The sequence below is a fragment of the Tachyglossus aculeatus genome, assembly GCF_015852505.1.
Source record: "Tachyglossus aculeatus isolate mTacAcu1 chromosome 12 unlocalized genomic scaffold, mTacAcu1.pri SUPER_6_unloc_1, whole genome shotgun sequence".
Taxonomy (NCBI): Eukaryota; Metazoa; Chordata; class Mammalia; order Monotremata; family Tachyglossidae; genus Tachyglossus; species Tachyglossus aculeatus.
In genome coordinates, this window is record NW_024044828.1 from 16473178 (window position 1) to 16492771 (window position 19594).

The following is a 19594-nucleotide window of genomic DNA, read 5'->3' on the forward strand; positions in this document are numbered from 1 at the left end:
TGGTTTCTCCCAGGCTGCAGGTGGGGTACCCCAGGAGCCTTGGGGAGGAGAGCCGGGGGCTCCCGACTGCCACTAGAGGTTCGCGTCTGAGACCAAGCCGTCCAGCAAAGAGCAGCCAGAGACTTATCACCCGCCTAACAGGTGGCCCAGCCCGCCACTCTCTGTGGGCAAAGTGGGCCTAAACTGGCTAGCCAGGAGAGTATGGAAACTAGTGTGAGGTGGTGGCCAGTGAGGGCTGTTTGAGGGGCCGGGGCCACGGAGGGCAGTGCATAGGGCCAGAGGCCAGGACGCTGTGTAGCTTATCCCCTTTGGCCCTCAGAGCACACCCCAACCACCCTGCTCCCCATTGACCCTGCCTGCTGCTTACTTGCGTGACAAGATTCCATTTCCCTGACTCCCAAGGTGCTTCCGCCACCTAGATGGGGTGGAAAAGGGATTACAGAAGGTGTCACTAGCTCACCAGGCCGGCTGGAGTCAGGAAGGGGAGGGGCAAAGGGTTACGGGCCAGGCCCATGTCTGCTCTTCTGTCCTGAAAATTGTGCCGTCAGGGTCTGTGGGGTGTCTGCTCCGTTCCTCAGAACCAAGGGTCTCTGGGGGGATCCTGGTGGAGGAGAGAGCCCCTGCTCCCTAGGACTCTAAGGGACTGAATAGCAACAGGAGAGGGCTGGGTCAGACACAATGAAGAACTTCCTGTCTGGTGGGATGATCAGACACAGAACAGGTCAACCAAGGAGTCTGGAAAACCTCTATCAGGGAGGACTGTGCAGCATGAAGACCCATCCCACTCATCCTTGGGCACCCTCGTCCTGGAGGCAGAGGACCCCGGGAACCATGCACCTCCGGTCCCTTTCCTGGGCTGCTCACGGGCGGCTCAGAGTCTGGCCAGCCCTCCTAGGCCCCAGCCTCTTCCGGATGGCCCCGGTGACCTCACGGTTGCGCAGGCTGTAGATGAGCGGGTAGAGCAGGGGTGTGAGGTTGGTGTAAACCAGGGACAGCACCTTGTCCCGCCGAGGCCGGTAGCTGGCCTTGGGCCTCACATACGTGAAGGCGGCGCAGCCGTAGTGAAGCACGGTGACCGTCAGGTGTGAGGCACAGGTGGAGAAAGCCTTGTGGCGGCCAGCGGCAGCAGGCACCCTCAGCACGGCGGCCACCACGGCCCCGTAGGAGGCCAGGATGAGCAGTGAGGGCAGCAGCAGCAGCAGCACGCTGGCGGCCAGCAGCGGCAGCTCGTCGACTCGGCCCTGGGTGCAGGCCACTTGCAGCAACGCTGTGACATCACAGAAGAAGTGCGGCAGGAGGCGCGAACGGCAGAAGGGTAGGCGGGCCACGGTCACCGTCAGCCCCAGGGACACGGCCAGGGCTCCCAGGCCGCAGCCGACCGCCAGGCGGGCACACAGCGCCGGGGTGACCACCGCCGGGTAGCGCAGTGGGAGGCACACAGCCATGTAGCGGTCGAATGCCATGGATGCCAGCAGGAAGCACTCGGCCCCACCCAGAGCCACGAACATCTGCATCTGTGCGGCACAGCCCAGGAAGGAGATGGGACGCCCAGCTGGGGATGCGGGGCCCGCCAGGTCCGCCAGCAACCGAGGCCCCACCACCAAGGCATAGCCCAGCTCGATGCCCGACAGCTGGCCCAGGAAGAGCAGCATGGGCGGCCGCTGTGGGGCCGAGGCCACGGCCACCAGGATGCTCAAGTTGCCAGTCAGGGTGGCCAGATGCCCTACCAGCAGCAGCACAAAGAGGAGGGGCCGGAACCGTGGCAGCTCAGAGAAGCCCTGTAGGAGGAAGCCCGTTGTCTGGTTCTTGCCATCCATACACCCTGGCCACTTCGCCCTGTGCTCTGGGCCACCGCCAGGTACCTGCTGGGGGAAGACAGAGAAGCGGCAGATGGGAAGAGTTCAGAGGTCTCTGGTCCCGATTAAGCCCAGGGAGACCACCTGCCCTCCCCATCCCCATCCCGGGAGCTGTGTCTGGCCTTTTTTGTTTCCCACCCAGAGACTGGGAAAGGCTCCAGTTCTGAGTTCAGGGCAGAGCAAATCTGGCAACGTGGCCTAGAGGAAAGAACACAGGACTGGGAGTCAGGAGACCTGGGTTCCAATCTCAGGTCCACCACTTGTCTGCTGTTTTCTGGGCCTCAGGCTCCTCATCCATAAAATGGGGATAAAATATCTGTTCTCCCTCCCTCCTGGACTGTGAGCCCAGGCATGGGACAGGGACTGTTTCCAATCTACCTCAGTGCTTTGTAATAAATAATGATGGCATTTGTTAATCGCTTACTATGTGCAAAGCACTGTTCTAAGCACTGGGTGGATACAAGGTGATCAGGTTGTCCCACGTGGGGCTCACAGTCTTAGTCCCCATTTTACAGATGAGGTAACTGAGGCTCAGAGAAGTTAAGTGACTTGCCCAAGGTCACACAGCAGACAAGCGGCGAAGCCGGGATTAGAACCCATGACCTCTGACTCCCAAGCCCGTGCTCTTTTCACTGAGCCATGCAGCTTCTCTTTGTACATAACAAGTACTTAACAAATATCATTTAAAAAATAATAGGGTGTGAGACTGGACAGAAAAGGCCGGGAGGTCCTTGGGAGGGTATGGTATTTACTAAGCGCTGATGGATTGCAAATCACTAAGCTCCACACTCAGGTTAACAGACTGTGTGACCTTGGGCAAGCCACTTAACTCCTCTGTGCCTCAGTTACCTCATCTGTAAAATGGGGATTAAGACTGTGAGCCCCACGTGGGACAACCTGATTATCCTGTATCTACCCCAACGCATAGAACAGTGCTTGGCACATAGTAAGTGCTTAACAAATACCATAATAATATTATTATTACATACAACTATAGATCATATAACAATATTATTATATAATATATCATTGTATAATATATTATATACAATCATATTATATTGTATATCAATATATTATTATATAATCTAAAAATTATATATTACTATTCTCAACAAACTTCAGCTTCTCCTACTCCCTTGGAGGCTCTCTGGACCCCTTGGAAATTCCACCTTTTCCCCAATTTCTGAATGGGAGACTGAGGCAAAAAGAAGCAGACTCGTTCCAGGATGGATTTGACCCATGGACTAGAGGAAATTTGGGAGCAGAACACAGGAATCTAATGGGATCCAGGCCGCACCCAATCAGGTTGGGGAACTGGGTCCCCACTATCTCCAGTGGCCTCGGCTCTTCTGTCCCGGGAAGGTTTGATTGGGTGGATGCTGTGGATGCCAGAAGCCCATCCCACATTGTTTCTCCCATGGCTAAGATTTTGGGGTGGGAAAAGAAAGGCTTGGAATCCTGCTGTCCTTACACCTGTAAGTCCCCCTCTCCCACTGCAACTCCCCCGGCCTCCTTCTTACCTGGATTCAGAAAGTAGATCGAGTCTCCACTGGCAAAAGGGAGGCTCACCTCAGAGCACGGAGATGGGCAGGGGGGAACCGAACAGAGTTGTGGGGTGTCTGGGATCCTGCTGTTGGGAACAGGAGGGATGAGGTGAGGATCCTTCAGTTAAACCACAAACACCAAGTCCAGCTTGGATCAGAAGGGGAGAGGAGGGGATAGCTGGGGTAGAAAGAGACAGAGATGCTGAGGAAGAAAGACAGGAAGATAGAGATTAGCCCGTGGTGGCAGGGTTGTGGTGCAGTCTGTCTTGGCTTTAACTTTATAGCCCTCTAGGGGATGGGTTCTTCCAGGGTGAGAGGTGAAAAGGGGAGCAGGTGATTAATTCACCACTAATGATCTTGGGAAAACCCTCAGATCTTCGAGGGGGCGTGGCCTAGTGGGAAAAGCACTAGCATTAGAAGCCCTGGGTTCCAATCCCAGCTCTGTCACTTGCCTGTTGTGGGACTCCAGTTTCTCTTGGCCTCAGTTTCCTCTTTCTTTTAATGGCATTCATTAAATGCTTCCCAAGTTTCAGGCACTTTATTAAGTGCTGGGGTAGATACAAGGCAATCAGGCTAGACACAGTCCATGTCCCACATGGGGCTCACAGTCTAGGAAGGTGGGAGAACAGGTATTGGATCCCCATTTTACAGGTGAGAGAACTGATGCACAGAGAAGGTGACTTGTCCAAGGTCACAAAACAGGAAAGTGGTGGAGCCAAGATTAGTACCAGGTCTTCTGGCTTCCCACTCTCAGGGTCGCACCTGGAGAGTTTCCGGTACTCTACCAGTCAAGAGGGAGACAGGAGGGAGAGTCAAGTAGAGGCATACCCATTCCATTCCTAGCTTGGGCAGTGGCTAGTGAGTGGAAGGCAATCTGCTACAAGTCAAAACTCACCTGTGCTGGGCAGAAGCTGCATAGTAGAAAGTCAAGGGCAGAGACTCGTTTACTGCTAAAACACTTTGGTATTTTTAGCAAGAGAACTCTGTGGATACACTACCAGAACGACTGCAGAAGTGGGAAGGAAGTGGGGCGTTCTGGGAGAGCTGTGTCTACGGCATTACTACGGGTCAGACACGACTCGATGGCATAAGACTACAACAACAACAACATCCTCTGGCTCCAAGGTCCATGCTTTTTCCACTAGGCCACACTGCTAAGCGCTTAGTACAATGCTTTGCACACAATAAGTGCTCAATAAATACGACTGAATGAACTGCTTCTCTACCCACACAGGTAACCTAACTGAAATATACTGGTAACTCCATCAACTGGGACAAGAAGACTCACTGTGGGGATTTAATAATTGTTCTCGCTTCTACTTAGACTCTTAGCCCCATATGGGACGAGGACTGTACCCAACCTAATTGATAATCTTGCATCTATTCCAGAGCTTAGTACAGTGCTTGGCACGTTACAAGTGCTTACAAGTACCATAATTTTTCATCTGAACTGTGAGCCTGCTGTTGGGTAGGGACTGTCTCTATATGTTGCCAACTTGCACTTACCAAGCGCTTAGTACAGTGCTCTGCACACAGTAAGCGCTCAATAAATATGATTGAATGAATGAATCAAAGCATCTTCACCAACGCTTCAGGCCCCTGGCTATTAATCTTCCCTCTCTGGCCCCCTTCTACACTGTGAGCCCGTTGTTGGTTAGGGACCGTATCTATACGTTACCGACTTGTACTTCCCAAGCACTTAGTACATTGCTCTGCACACAGTAAGCACTCAATAAATATGACTGACAATGAATGAATCTTACTCCTGTGGGATGGTGGTCAGGCTATCAGAGCAGTGGATTGGCTGCCTACAGTCAGTCAATCATATTTACTGAGTGCTTACCGTGTGCAGAGCACTATACTAAGCGCTTGGTAGAGTCAATATAAAAATATAACAGACAAATTCTCTGCCTACAATGAGCTTACAGTCTAGAAGGGGAGAATGTAAAGTCTGCATAAGGTGGAAACAGGTGGGGAGTTAAGCCAGCTCTACTTCTTCCATCTAACCATGGCTGAGGCTGGCTATCTGGGCAATTAAATTCACTGTTACCCATTCATTCATTCATTCATTCGTATTTATTGAGTGCTTACTGTGTGCAGAACACTGTATCAAGCACTTGGGAAGTACAAGTTGGCAACATATAGAGATGGTCCCTACCCAACAGTGGGCTCACAGTCTAGAAGGGGGAGACAGATAACAAAACAAAATATATTAACAAAATAAATAGAATAGTAAATATGTACAAGTAAAATTCATTCATTCATTCATTCATTCGTATTTATTGAGTGCTGACCCCCTCTGTAAGTGGAGAACCCCCGGAAGACTGGAGGTTGTTTTCAAACACCACCTCAGTCAGATTTCTTGCATTTAAAAAGGAAATGTTTCCGTCAATGGTACAATGTGCAGAGCATTGTGCTAAACAGGAGGGAGAGTACAATAGAATTAGAGGACACGATCCCTGCCTTTAAGAAGCTGGCAGTCGAATTCACGGTTAACTGTACCCAGATCAGTTGGGGTTAAGGAAATGTCCTCCCAAGTCCATTGAGAGGTGGTCAGCCCCTTTGCCCCCTTGAAATTGGCACCTCTGATCGGACAAGGCCCAGGCTCTGCCACCTCCCTTGAAATGGGACAAAATGCTCACTGGGGCCCCAAGGGCTGAGAAGTTGAGGGCAGAGGATTTTGGGAAGGACCTAGTTGGCTCACGATACCCACAGAGGTTGTTCATAAAGAAGGATGTTGTTTTCTAACATGTTCCCCTTCTAGACTGTGAGCCCCCTTCTAGACTGTGAGGCCACTGTTGGGTAGGGACCGTCTCTATATGTTGCCAACTTGTACTTCCCAAGCGCTTAGTACAGTGCTCTGCACACAGTAAGCGCTCAATAAATTGATTGATTGATTGATTAATTGATTCTAATGATGACTCTGGCAGCATCAACTCTCCTCCCCTTCCCCCCGCCCCTCCTGGGGTAGGAATGGATGGATGAGAGGGTCTCTGCTCAGCAGACTCTTCGCCAAGCCCCAGGCAGAGCTGGTGGTGGGATGCCAGGAGGCTCTGAGAAGAAGCTGGTTAGGCTGAAGGAGGCCCCTTTGGTAGTGGTGATGGTGATGAGGGAGCAGACGACACATCTCTCTGCACTCAGGCTGGAGGAGGGAAACCTAGTAGAAAGTGGACAGGCTGGGGAGTTGGAGGATCTGGGTTCTAATCCTAGCTCTGCTACTTGCTTGCTCTGTAACCCTGGGCAAATCATTTCACTCCACTGCACTTCAGTTTCCTCATCTGTAAAATTTGGATTCGACTAGATTGTGAGCCTGACTTGGGAAAGGGACTGTGTGTGACTAGATCACCTTGTATCAACTCCAGTGCTTAGTACAGCGCTTGACATACAGTAAGCACTTAGCAAATACCGCAATTGTTATTATTGCTATTATTCTTTTCATCATCATTAGGAGAATGGAAGAATCAGGCTTTATCCATAGGTGTATGCTCTGGGAGGAAGGAACCCAGCAGATGGGGCTCGGTGGCGGAGTTTGCTTTGAATGTTAATATAGTTTGAGAGAAGTAGGAATTGTCTTGTGATTTATCTTGTGGCTTAATGGAATGGTCCCAGGCTTGAGAGTCAGACCATCTATGTTCTAATCCTAACTCCACCACCTGTCGGTTGTGTGACCTTGGAAAAATCACTTCTCTGTGCCTCAGTTTCCTCATCTGAAAAAAGGGGATTCAAAACCTGTCCTCCCTCCTACTTGGTCTGTGAACCCCATGTGGGACCTGATTATCTTGCATCGGCCTCAGCACTTAGTACAGTCTTTGGCGCATAGTAAGCACTTAGAAAATACCACAATTAATATTATTATTATCTTGTGAGCATTGGGAAACTGGCAGCTTCCTACATGCCTGCTTTGGAGCTTTATCCTGCCAGAGGAACTGCTCACCAATCAACCAATCAATCAATCAATCATATTTATTGAGCACTTACTGTGTGCAGAGCTTAGAGAGTACTAAGAGCTTGGAAGAGTACAGTATAACATAATAGGTAGACACATTCCCTGTCCACAATGAACTTACAGTCCAGAGGGCGAGAAAGATAGACAGACAGATTGGTTTCCTCTGTATGACTTTGGACAAGTCATTAATCTCTCTGGGCTTCACTTTCCTCATCTGCCAAATGGGGATTAGATACCTACTGTCCCCACCTCTTTGACTGAGCCTCAGATCTGGGTCTGATCTGGTTACCTTGTATCTGCTCAGAGTAGACACTATTATTATTTGTGCTTTAGACCTACTAGTCCAACTGTCTGCCTGCACTGTGTCCCTGTAAAGTCCTCTAGATTGTAAGTTCCTTGTGGCCAGGGAATGTCTTCCAACTCTGTTATATTGTACTCTCCCAAGTGCTTAGTACAGTGCTCCACAAACACTCAATAAAGCGCTCAATAAATACGATTGACTTACTGGCACAGAAGTCCACGCATGGCCATTTCCTTGATGCCCAGGGCAGGCCTCTGACACAGTTACTGCTGCTCAGTACAGACTAAGATCTCGTCAGTCTCTAACAAGAGGCCTAAGGCACATCCCCTCTACCTCAAAGATCTCTGGACTCTTACTCATCCCGCTTGGAGCCCAGAAACTCATGCTTCCCCAGCCAATACCAATGAAGTCTGCTTGCTTCACTGACAAAGGCTGAGGGGAGAAGACCAGACATCTCTCTTCTGTCATCCTGACCCTGTTTCTGCAGGACTTCGGGTGACCATGCAGCCCCCTGGTCCTGTGCTGAGAGGAGGGGACGCAGTGAGGGGTTGAGGAAGGAGGGACCATTTTCAGAGGGCCAAAGCTGTGGAGTGGGGTCTGGAGTTTACCCCTCCCCAGCACAACCGGGGTCCTACAGCGGCAGCCAAGGCCGGAGACTGTGGAAAGAATGAGCCAGGGCATCAACCGGTAGGGTCAGGCAGGGGAGAGGAGGCTCTGCCCGGCACTGTGGTGAACAGTAATTATGACTCTCATGAAACCTCTGTGGTCCTCATTAAAAAGTTCACCACCAAGGTGGTGGCCTCACCTGCACACTGCCTGGTCTCGTTTAGCACTAGGAGACCCAAGGGACGGGTGGCTTATTAGAGCAACTGCCTCCTCTGCCCCCCCACCTACCGCCCCAGGAGGGCTAGAGGGAGAGGAGGAAGAGGAGCAGGGCTGGCTCACATGTAGTGGCCCCTGGGAGGAGCCAGCTGGGCTTCATTAAAACCCAACTGGGGTTTGAATCACCAAGTTTGACCTGGAGATGTCATGTTTTCTCGGGGAAAAACGATCATCACTCCCTCACAGCAACCATTTCCCTTCCGCTTGGGGAGTGGCTGGTAGGCAGGGAGCTGAGGAGACAGTGTTGGATTCTGGCCGAAGTCTGGAGCTAAGAGAGGCAATACACACAGCCACACCTGCAAGGGACCAGTGGAAAGTGCTGAGGGGGCATGAGGAGAAAGACCCTGCTTCCCTGGGGTGAGGGCCTTAGGCAAGACCCTTCCCTCACAATTACTTAGTTTCCCCATCTATAAATGGGAAGTGTCCCAGCAGGTCCTTTTTCACAGGGACACTGTGGGGTTGCTGGGAAAGCACATTAGAAAGCGCAGCAAGGCAGGTAGTTCTCTCTTTATTTGATGCGTGGTACTAAGAAGCAGTGTGGCTCAGTGGAAAGAGTCCGGGCTTTGGAGTTAGAGGTCACGGGTTCAAATCCCAGCTCCGCCAATTGTCAGCTGTGTGACTTTAGGCAAGTCACTTAACTTCTCTGTGCCTCAGTCACCTCATCTGTAAAATGGGGATTAAAACTGTGAGGCCCCCGTGGGACAACCTGATCACCTTGTAACCTCCCCAGCGCTTTGCACACAGTGAGCGCTTAATAAATGCCATTATTATTAAGAACTGGAGTAGGTACAAATTAATCAGGTAGGACGCAGCCTGTCCCATATAGGGCTCACAGCCTGTGAGAAGGAGGAGAGGTGTTGAATCCTCATTTTACAGATGAGGAAACTGAGGCACAGAGATGATAAGAAACATGCCCCAGTTCAAACAGCAGGCAAGCGGCAGAGGCAAGAGAAGAACCTCTGACTTCCAGTTCCATGCTCTTTCTGCTAGGCCATGCTGCTTCTCAACGTGGAAGTTTGTTCTCTTACACATATCCTCCTGCAGCACCCCCCCAAGTCCCACCCTCCCCTTGCCCATCACCTCTCCCTGCCCCTGCCCCAGGCCTGGGGTGACCAGGCCCCCTGGTCCAGCCAGCTTCCTGATTATTCTCTCTTTCAAAAAAGTGCACCTCCTGTCCTGAGCTAACTGGAAAGTTGCCATTACAACACTGATTCTTGAAGACATCAAAGTAAGGAATGGCCCAACCTCCCTCCCCAGCGGGGGCTTTGGCAGAGGACACAGCAATCCCCCAGAATGGTCATTCTTCTTGGCTAGCCACGGCCTGGCCACTCCTTTTTTTTATGGTATTTGTTAAGCACTTACTATTCACTCATTCATTCAATCAAATTTATTGAGCACTTACTGTGTGCAAAGCACTGTACTAAGCCCTTGGGAGAGTGCAGTATAACAATAAACAGACACATTCCCTATCCACAACAAGCTTACAGTCTACTCGACACTAGTGTCAAGCACTGTTCTAAGCACTGGGGTAGATACAAGTTAATCTGGTTAGACACGGGCCTTACCCCCCATGGGGCTCACAATCTAAGAACAGGGAGAACAGGTATTAAATTCCATTTTACAGATGAGGAAACTGAGGCCCACAGAAGTTGAGTGGCAGAGCCAGCACTGAGCGCCTGGGGACGAAGTTCAGGCCCACTGCCAAACTGGGGTGCAGGGAAGGGGCAATTGGCCTCAGCAGACCAGGGACCCCAGTGACCTACTGCCTTCAATCCCACTCACCTTGATGATTTCAGAATAAACAATCCACCAGCTCTGTGGAGGTGGTGGCCAGGAGAGACCGCAGCTGGTGGCCCGGTTGCATGGTGTAGGGGTGGGGCCAGGAAAGGACTCGGCCAGTGGCCCGGTTATACAGTGTGGGAATGGCTGGGCAGAAGCACAGCCAGATTTCCAGGCTGGGTCTCCATGGGCTGCCAGCCGGAATCCCCCACTAGGCAAATCCGGAGGAGGCAGAGCCCACCAGGCTGGACCCTCATCATCGGATTCCCCACCTCGTTTTCTCTCCAACGGCAGCCGCTCCCAAAGGGTTGGTAGGTTGTTCCCGTAGGCCATGCCTGGATCTTCTCTCCCCGCCCATTCTAAGCTTCCCAAAGAAGCACCAGTGGCAGAGTCATGAGTGGGGGAGACATCCTGGCTTCTGTTAGAGCGGAGGTTTCCTGAGGCAGGGAACGTGTCTTGTGCTCTGTGGTACTTTCCTAAGTGCTCAGTACGGTGCTTGGTTAACACCCTGCCTGCAGATCCCCATGGTGAGAAGCGGGGACCCCTCACGGCCCATCCAGCATTCAGTTGGTGGTGAACAGGTACAGCCGCATGGGATTGTCCTCCCAGGGGGGCAGGGGGGCCAGAGTGGCGGCTACGTCCTTCCGGATGGGCCAGCCCCACGCCTCGAAGAAAGGGGCCAGGTTCCTCTGTACCTGGTGGGAGAACTTCTCTGCCCACAGGTTCATCTTGGCTGCGTTGTCCCCGGGCACCTTTGCCGGACCCTGGTACTGGGCAAAGAGGGCGATGAAGGGCTCCCATCCGAAGGCCTCCTGAAGCTGTGAGGAGAAGGGGAACAGAGGTGGCCGGGTCTTAGCACCCACTTTGGGGGAGGGATTCCCGGCCCCCATCGGTCTCCAAATTTGGAATCTCCCGCCCCGACCCTCCAGGATGGGGGGTTTATGGTCACCCCCATCCCAGCCCCTGGCACTGGGGTTCTCTCCACTGCCCTCCCACCTTCCAGACCTGCACACTGAAGAGCTAGACAGAAAGATGGCTATTTAGGCAATTAGGTGGTTCTACTGTTTTGGGATCATCAACATCATTTTTTGCCTCTTTCAACCATGCTTGGTGTCGATTTTCATTAACTAGAAAGCCCTGTCTTGGGAGTAAGGGGACTCGGGTTCTAATCCTGACTCCACCACTTGCCAGCCTTGTGAACTTCTCGGGGCCTCAGTTTCCTCAGCTGTAAAATGGGTACAAAATACCTGTTCTCCCTCCCTCTTAGAATGTGAGCCCCATGTGGAACAGGGATTGCATCTGATCTGCTGATATCCTGTCTATACCAGCCCTTAGTTCAGTGCTGGGCACATAACAAGAGCTTAAGAAATGCCACAGCTATTATCATTATTACATATTTGGGTTGCCCCGACTCCACCATTAGACGGGGAGCTCCTCGAAGACAGGGCCCATGACTGGCCCAGCCAAAGCTGCCATGCAGAAGTTGCCGACAGTGACGCCTTCCTTGTCCCTGAGGACTGTCTGAACTGTCCTGGCATTTCTGGAACCCCCCCGGGCTGTGGCCAATCCCAGGTGTGTGGCCCCTCCCCCATCTCAGTGCCGAAGGCCCACCCCCCCAGACCCCCAGGACCTGCAGGTAGGTCTCCAGCGCCGTCCACACGCTCCACTCCTCCAGGGGGGCCCCCTTCTCCAGGTAGTTCCGGATCCTCTCCTTCCTCTCCGTGGGCCGCAGGGCCGGGTGGGCCCGGGCCCGGGGGATGCCCAGCACCGACTCGCTCACGTAGACGGACCAGAGGTTGCAAGTGGCCTCGGTGGTGTGCGGGGGGAACTCCCAGCCCGAGCGCTGCTGGTTGTGGCCCAGCTCGTGGATGGGGCCCCATAGGCCCTGGCTTCTCATGCCCTTCTCACTGACCATCTCCTGCACGGACTCCACGTGGCCCATGATGGGGTAACCCGAGTGCATCCAGCCTGCAGGGGAGCGGGAAGAGGAGGGGTACCGATTGTGAGCGTCACAGACCCCTGAACCCAGAGAGTTTCCCACTGAATCCTGGGAGACAGAAGTGGGGGCCGGCCCAGCCCGGGACCCCCCAGGGCAGCCCATGACCCCAGGGCCAGATCAGTCGGGTGACCGACCCTCTTCCAGCCCAGCCGTACCCCCCGGCCCCGGAGGCTCACCGGCAGAGATCTGCACGTCGGTGACGATCCTCTCAGGCCTGAGGAAGGGGAAGGGCACCGCTCCCAGCTTGGCCACAGCCTCCATCATCTGGTCCCAGAGGCTCAGCAGCGGCTCCGGGTCCGTGAGGCCCCTCAGGCTCTCAGACGGCAGCGTCAGGATGATGTTGTTGGTCGCCAGCTCTCCCCAGGGGGTGGGCCGGTGACAGATGCTGGCCTCCCACTCCTCCCGCGATGTCTCTCCTGAGGGAGGGGATGGGGTCATGCTGGCTCCGGGGTCTGCTATCTCCTCATTTCCCATCAGGAATGAAACCCCAAAAGGGATACCGCCCCACGCAGGTGGATGAGGACTTAGTCCCTCCCTCTCTCTTCTTTCTGACCTGAACCTCTGGCATTCGATATATTTCCATCCCACTCCATGGCAAATCACACTGCAAAAACACTCCTAAAGGAAGCTTTCCTCGATTACCACCACCCACTCTCTAGAGATCACAGCAACCCGTCTCAACTGTTCTCTTTCACTTTCTGTGTCTGGAACAGATTTTCTGCATCTGTTCTACCTCCCTTACACCCCATGTGTACTTCCTATTGACAACTTGTAAGGCCGAGGAAACCTGGATTCTCAACACTGATTTGCTGCCGATAACAATGACACAGGCTTTACTGAGCTTGCCCTTTTCCCCAGGGGGAGCTTTCACCCTGCCCCACCCACCATGGTCCTCCACGCTCTATTCCCTGTCTTCTACTCTGACCCCCAAGGCAGCCTCAATGGGCTTGTCTGAGGGAGGACTCAGTCTTCCCTGGACACGGAGCTGGAGACAGGGGCAGTCATCCTGGTGTTTATCAGTCCTCCTGCTGTAGTTTTAGTTTAACCTAAAACCCTCCTGCTGCAGTCCATTTCCTTGGATTTTGTCCTCGGCAGATACAAAAAAGAGTCAATCACCATCTTCCCATATGGAAGGAAGCTGCAGCCCGCTCCCCCTCCTCAGCCCACGTCACCCTAAATGACCCTGATGACCCTCTCTCCTTTAGACCCATCAGTGACCCCTCCCTCCTTTAGTCCCTGTGCCGACTGTTATCTCACCCAGTTTGAAGTACGGGGCGGGCAGGGCCCCCTCGACCGTGATGGGCACCTTGCCCAGCTTGCTGCCCTTGGGCACGATGATGTAGATGAGCCCGCCCCAGAGGCAGGGGACGGCGCGCTCCTGCTTGTCTACACAGCAGCGGTGGATCACTACCGGGGCCCGGTGCAGCTCCTGGGCTCCGCTCAGGTCGTCAGAGTGGCAGCCGATCTGCACCTGTGGATGGTGGGCATGGATGTGGGCATGGATTCGGTGCCCCCCGGGGGGTGATTCGGGCTGAGGCTGCCGAGGGTCGGCCTGGTTCGGGGCTCCTGCTCTCTTCCCACCTCTATGCATCTTTTCTCTGCTCAGTAAGCTGGCCATTGCCTAAGCCCCGCTACCCCATCCCAAGAGCAGCCCAGGCCCTCAGTGGTTGGGAGGAACCAGAAACAGTTGAAGGAAGCAGCATAGCCTAGTGGAAAGAGCACAGGCCTGGGAAGCAGAGGACTTGGGTTCTAATCCAGGCTTTGCCGCTTGTCTGCTGTGTGACCTTGGGCAAGTCACTTCACTTCTCCGTGCCTCATCTGTACAACGGGGATTGAGACTGTGAGCCCCACGCGGAACACGGACTGTGTCCAACTTGATTATCTTGCGTTTAACCGCGTGATTCGTTTAGGGCCTGGCACACAGTAAGCACTTACAAATACTATAAACAAACAAACAAACAATGGTGGGCCGCGTTGGAAGTTGGGAAGGGGCTGGGGCATGAAGGAATTACCTCCAGGCCAGCTCCCGTGATGTCACAGGGGAGGGTGATGGTCAAGGTGTTGCCCCCGGGGAGATACAACCCCGTGCTCACCCACACTGGGTCGCCTGCAAGACACGTGGGAAGGTTGAGCTCCAGTCTTGGCTCTGCCAACCCCGCCCCCACTCACCCAGACACCTCCCCCTCAAAGGGTGGGAGTAGGCAGGGCACCCCCTTTCCTCACCTGGGTTGGTGCCATCGATCTCCACGGTGACAAGGGGTCCTGGCGGCCCGAGCCTGGCAAGGCAGCTTCCACCCCCTGGCCCCTGGGCCAGCGCTGAGCAGTCTGCACCCGAGTGCGCCAGTTCTGTAGCCAAGCGGAGCAAGGCCCCCTCCTTGGAGTCGCTGAGCACGGGATGCTGGCGGCTGACGGCCGGGAGTCCCGTCCGCCGGACCACCTTGCGCAGGATGCGGTGCAGGGAGGCGTAGGCGGGCACCTCCTGGGCCGGGAGTCGCAGGAATGCCGCGCAGTCCCGCCCCAGCTTCTGGCGCCAGCCTTCTGCTAGGGCCTGCTGCCCCTCCAGCTCCCCCTGAAACTGAGCCAGCGCCTGGCGGAAGTGGTACTGCCCCGGGCCATGGTCGGCCACCGGGAATCGCCCGGCCTCCAGGCTCTGGCCCAGGATGGAGATGCCCAAGGGGTTGAGGATGTGGTTGCCGGGGTAACCGGCCACGGCATCTTGGCCGGGGTTCTGCGATGCCCACCACCAGGCCTGGCCCCCGATCAGCAAGCCCCCTCCCTCTGCCACAAATTCCAGGATCTTGGGGGCCGCCTCGTCATTGTAGGCTTTGCACACGAAGACACTCAGGCCTTCATCCAGCCGCCCCGGCCCGCAGGCCAGCCCAGTGGGGGCCAGCAGGGGACACAGGCCCTCCAGGCCGGAGGCGACCCCGACGTGGCCGCCCCTCCCGCCATCCAGCCAGCGCACGGCATTGATCAGTAGGGGAGCAAGCCGCGGGGCCGTCAGCAGGCCCTCGTGGGCCGCCACGACCACGCGGCCCCGGCCAGAGCGGGCTGCGGCCAGGAAGCAGCCGAGGGCGGGGTCCAGCCCCAGGGGGAAGGCCAGGGCCCCGTGCACCAGCAGCTGCGAGGGAAGGCCTCCGGTCTTGATATCCAGCTCCGACAGACCGGCCAGGATTTGCCGCTGGTCCCCGGTGAAGTCCTGGGTGTGCCTGAAGAGAAAGGGGTGTGACAGAGTGGGTCCTGGCTGCCTGAGGCGGGCAGCACCGGCTCCATGTTGGCTGTGCTGTGGGACTGATGGCACAGGGGACCCTGAGCTACACCTTCAAGTCAGAGAGGCCTTCTGCCTGGGCCGGGGGATCCCAGTCATGCCCCCAGGTGGATTTCCTGTTCAGAACAGTGCTTTGCACATAGTAAGTACTTAATCAATCAATCAATCAATCAATCGTATTTATTGAGTGCTTACTGTGTGCAGAGTACTGTACTAAGCGCTTGGGAATGTCATTATCATTGTTATTATTATTATTAGATCGGTGACAGAATGGCCCTGCTCTCACTGGAAAGGTTGGGTCAATCCTATGGTCACACTGTCTTGGCCAAGGCCTCCATGAGTTGCTGCCCCTCCCCAGCCGGATGGCAGGGAGTCTCTTCCAACATCCTCCTAGGGAGGGGTGTTGGCTTTCCTCTTCCCGCCTCTCCACCCCTTACAGCCCCCCAACAGAGTCTTCCCTCCTCCTATGGTCAGGATGAAGGCTCCCCCTGCCCCATGTCTCACAGTCATGCCCAGAAGTGGGGGAGGCAATGCGGGGAGGTGGGGACAGAATCGTGTGTGCATGTGTGCACACACAGACACACACACACACTTACCGCACTGTCAGTGGGATCTTAGGGACCTTCTTGGACACTTTGAGGAGGCCCGCTTCCGCGGGCGCAGCAGTGAAGAAGACACCGGCTACGCCGGTCACCCGGTTGCCAGGGAAGTCGGAAAGCACCCTGTCTGGGCCGTGCTGGCTGGCCCAGTGCCAGGCCTGGCCCCCGACGAGCAGGCCCCCTCCGGCCTTCAGGAACCGGACCAGTTCCTCCGGCTTCTCCAGCCCGTAGGCGTTGGTGCAGTGGACCCCCAGGGTATCACCAAGGGCCCCCCCAGGCTGCACCTCCACCCCAGCGCCCCGGAGGATCTCAGCCAGGGGCTCCAGGCCCCTGCCGATCCCGACCGCGGCCCTCGGCGAGGAGCGGAGCCAGCGCACGGCGTTGTGGAGGAAGCGGGCGAGCCGGGCTTCCCGCAGGTAGCCCTCATGGGCCACGACCAGCAGGCGACCCCGGCCGTAACGGGAGGCGGCGACGAGGACCTGGCCCCAGACGTTCACCAGCACCGGGAGGGCCACCTCGCCCACCAGCAGCAGCTCGCAAGGGGTACAGTGCCCGGGGAGGTCCCAGCGCTCCAGCCCATCCACCAACGTCGCGAAGATGGCCGAGGGCTCCATATCCTGGGGACTCATCACCTCCACTCCGGCCCTTGGCTGCAGGAGGGAAAGCAGATTCAGGAAGGGGAAGCAGAGGCCTTGCCCTGTTTTGCATGTGGAAGTGACTTACCCAAGGTCACACAGCAGACAAGTGACAGAGCCGGAATTAGAACTCACATCCTTCTAACTCCCAGGCCTGTGCTCTATCCACTACGCCACACTACTTCCCTAAGTTTGCCCACCAGATCCTTATAATGGAGAGAGCCAGGCAGGGCCCCATAATTACCTCAGGCAGAATTTGCTGCTGTTTGTATTAAGGCATATACAATATACAGTCTTCTAGACTGTGAGCCCGTTGTTGGGTAGGGACCGTCTCCATATGTTGCCAACTTGTACTTCCCAAGCGCTTAGTACAGTGCTCAGCACACAGTAAGCACTCAATAAATATGACTGAATGAATGAATGAACTGTGCTCTTCATTCAAGTGTGAAGCTAGGATGCTGTACCAACTCTAGATAAAGAAACTCTGTTATCACGTTCAGGTTGAGTCGGCCTTGATTAGTAGAGGAAATGCTGACTGTCAACCACCACTTCCTACTAATCTGAAAAGAATTTCTATTAGTAAAAAACTTGTTTCTGTCCTACCTTTGTGAACACTATAGAGAAGTGTTCAAAGTTTCACCCTTTATAGAAAGTTTTACCCTCTAGAGAAGCAGCATGGCTCAGTGGCAAGAGCCCTTTTGAGAGTCAGAGGGTCATGGGTTCTAATCCCAGCTCCGCCACTTGTCAGCTGTGTGACTTTGGGCAAGTCACTTCACTTCTCTGGGCCTCAGTTCCCTGATCTGGAAAGTGGGGATGAAGATGGTGAGCCCCATGTGGGACAACCTGATCATCTTGTATCCCCCCAGAGCTTAGAACAGTGCTTTGCACATAGTAAGCACTTAACAAATACCATTATTATTATTATTATCATTATTATTGTTAACACACTGCAAAGTCTGTGAAATTTACAGGGCCAATCAGCTGTAAGCTCGTTGTGGGCAGGGAATGTGTCTGCTATATTGTAATAATAATGATGGCATTTATTAAGCACTTACTATTCATTTATTCATTCATTCAATCGTATTTATTGAGCGCTTACTGTGTGCAGAGCACTGTACTAAGTGCTTGGGAATTACAAGTTGGCAACATATAGAGACGGTCCCTACCCAACAGTGGGCTCACAGTCTAGAAGGGGGAGACAGAGAACAAAACCAAACATATTAACAAAATAAAATAAATAGAATAGATATGTACAAATAAAATAGAGTAATAATAATAATAATAATGATAGAGTAATGTGCAAAGCACTGTTCTAAGCACTAGGGAGGCTACAAGGTGATGAGGTTGTCCCACGGGGGGCTTACAGTCTTAATCCCCATTTTACAGATGAGGGAACTGAGGCCCAGAGAAGTGAAGTCATTTGCCCAAAGTCTCACAGCTGACAATTGGCGGAGTCGGGATTTGAACCCATGACCACTGACTCCAAAGCCCGTGCTCTTTCCACTGAGCCACGCTGCTTCTCTCCCAAGCGCTTAGTACAGTGCTCTGCACACAGTAAACCCTCAATAAATACGACTGAATGAATAAATGAATGAAGATGGCCAGTCGGCTACACTCAGGGCAGCCTAGAATGGCTTTTTGCTGCTAATTCTGGCTCGGGCCTGGGTGGGGTTTGCGTCCCAAAGCCCCTTGCTGGGTGCCTTGGGCTTGGGTGCCTTGGGCAAGTCACTTAACTTCTCTGTGCCTCAGTTCCCTGATCTGTAAAATGGGGATTAAGACTGTGAGCCCCCCGTGGGACAACCTCATCACCTTGTAGCCTCCCCAGTGCTTAGAACAGTGTTTTGCACATAGTAAGCGCTTAATAAATGCCATCATTATTATTACAATATAGCAGACACATTCCCTGCCCACAGCGAGCTTACAGCTGATTGGTCCTGTAAATTTCACAGACTTTGCAGTGTGTTATAATAATAATAATAATAATAATGATAATAATAATAATAATATGGTATTTGTTAAGCGCTTACTATGTGGGGCTGTGTGGGTGTGTAGGTGGGCACGTGCGTGAGTGCACATGGAGAAGAGGGCGGTGCCTGCAAACTGCAGTGACCACTGTGAAATTCCCGAAAGGGGAATTTCCCTGCCTGCGTGTTTGGTTTGTATGTGCCTGAGGAAGAACGGGGTGATCTCAATTTCGGGCGTTTCCCCGCACCCCCAGTTTAAAAATCTTGTTCACTCCGCAACACATCTTTGGGAAGGGGGGTTCATTCATTCAATCGTATTTATTGAGCGCTTACTGTGTGCAGAGCACTGGACTAAGCTGGGGATCTTGGCCCAGTCCTGCGCTTAGTAATGGGAACGAGAGTCCGGGGAGGGAGGAGGGGAGAGGAAGGAGGGGAGGGAGGAGGGGGCAGCCAGGAAGTCCGCGGCGGACGACACACACATAAAGACACACAAACACACACTGACAACTCGCCCCCACCTCCAGGACCCCGGAGCCCCCACACCCACCTCTCCGACAGTGGGCAGAGAAGCTGCACTTTGGAGGCTCCGGGCCGGGCCTGGCCGGAGGGTGGACAGCAGAGGGGGAGGAGGGAATCAGGGCAGGGACAGAAATCCCCTGCCTCCGTTTCTCTTCGGCCCGGGGCTGCGATGGGGCGGGACGGGTCCGGGCTCATTCCCACCCCAAGCTGGGAATCTGAGCTCCGCCCTCCGATCGTGTCACTGCTTCCATCCCGGGAACCCCGGAGTCCCGGCTCTCCGGGGTGGCTTGGAATCAATC

The 19594-nt window shown here is 54.1% G+C and overlaps 2 protein-coding genes and 1 non-coding gene across 3 annotated transcripts; 1 reads left to right on the top strand and 2 right to left on the bottom strand.

Moving 5' to 3' along the window:
* Window positions 1–772: 772 nt before the first annotated feature.
* On the bottom strand, window positions 773–1817 carry LOC119921141 (olfactory receptor 10AC1-like). Its single transcript, XM_038741517.1, has one exon. It carries the CDS (start codon window positions 1815–1817, stop codon window positions 861–863), a length of 957 nt encoding a protein of 318 aa, XP_038597445.1. The 3' UTR covers window positions 773–860.
* A 2330-nt stretch (window positions 1818–4147) lies between these two features.
* LOC119921197 lies at window positions 4148–4288 on the top strand. Its single transcript, XR_005448502.1, has one exon. It is a non-coding gene; the product is annotated as a small nucleolar RNA SNORA7 (small nucleolar RNA).
* A 5865-nt stretch (window positions 4289–10153) lies between these two features.
* On the bottom strand, window positions 10154–19375 carry TCAF2 (TRPM8 channel associated factor 2). The gene is made up of 8 exons (XM_038741387.1): window positions 19324–19375; window positions 16175–16827; window positions 14534–15519; window positions 14323–14417; window positions 13568–13781; window positions 12487–12726; window positions 11942–12279; window positions 10154–11129 (listed from the first exon to the last, which is right to left on the bottom strand). Exons 2-8 carry the CDS (start codon window positions 16804–16806, stop codon window positions 10875–10877), a joined length of 2760 nt encoding a protein of 919 aa, XP_038597315.1. The 5' UTR covers window positions 16807–16827; window positions 19324–19375; the 3' UTR covers window positions 10154–10874.
* Between the last annotated feature and the right edge of the window lie 219 nt (window positions 19376–19594).

Excerpts from the sequence above, each read along its gene's own strand:
- LOC119921141 (XM_038741517.1), bottom strand. The coding sequence starts at position 1,817 with ATGGATGGCAAGAACCAGACAACGGGCTTCCTCCTACAGGGCTTCTCT.
- TCAF2 (XM_038741387.1), bottom strand. The coding sequence starts at position 16,806 with ATGAGTCCCCAGGATATGGAGCCCTCGGCCATCTTCGCGACGTTGGTG. Across the intron at positions 15,520-16,174 it reads AAGATCCCACTGACAGTGCG|GCACACCCAGGACTTCACCG; the intron begins GTAAGTGTGTGT and ends CTTTCTCTTCAG. Across the intron at positions 14,418-14,533 it reads GATCGATGGCACCAACCCAG|GCGACCCAGTGTGGGTGAGC; the intron begins GTGAGGAAAGGG and ends CGTGTCTTGCAG.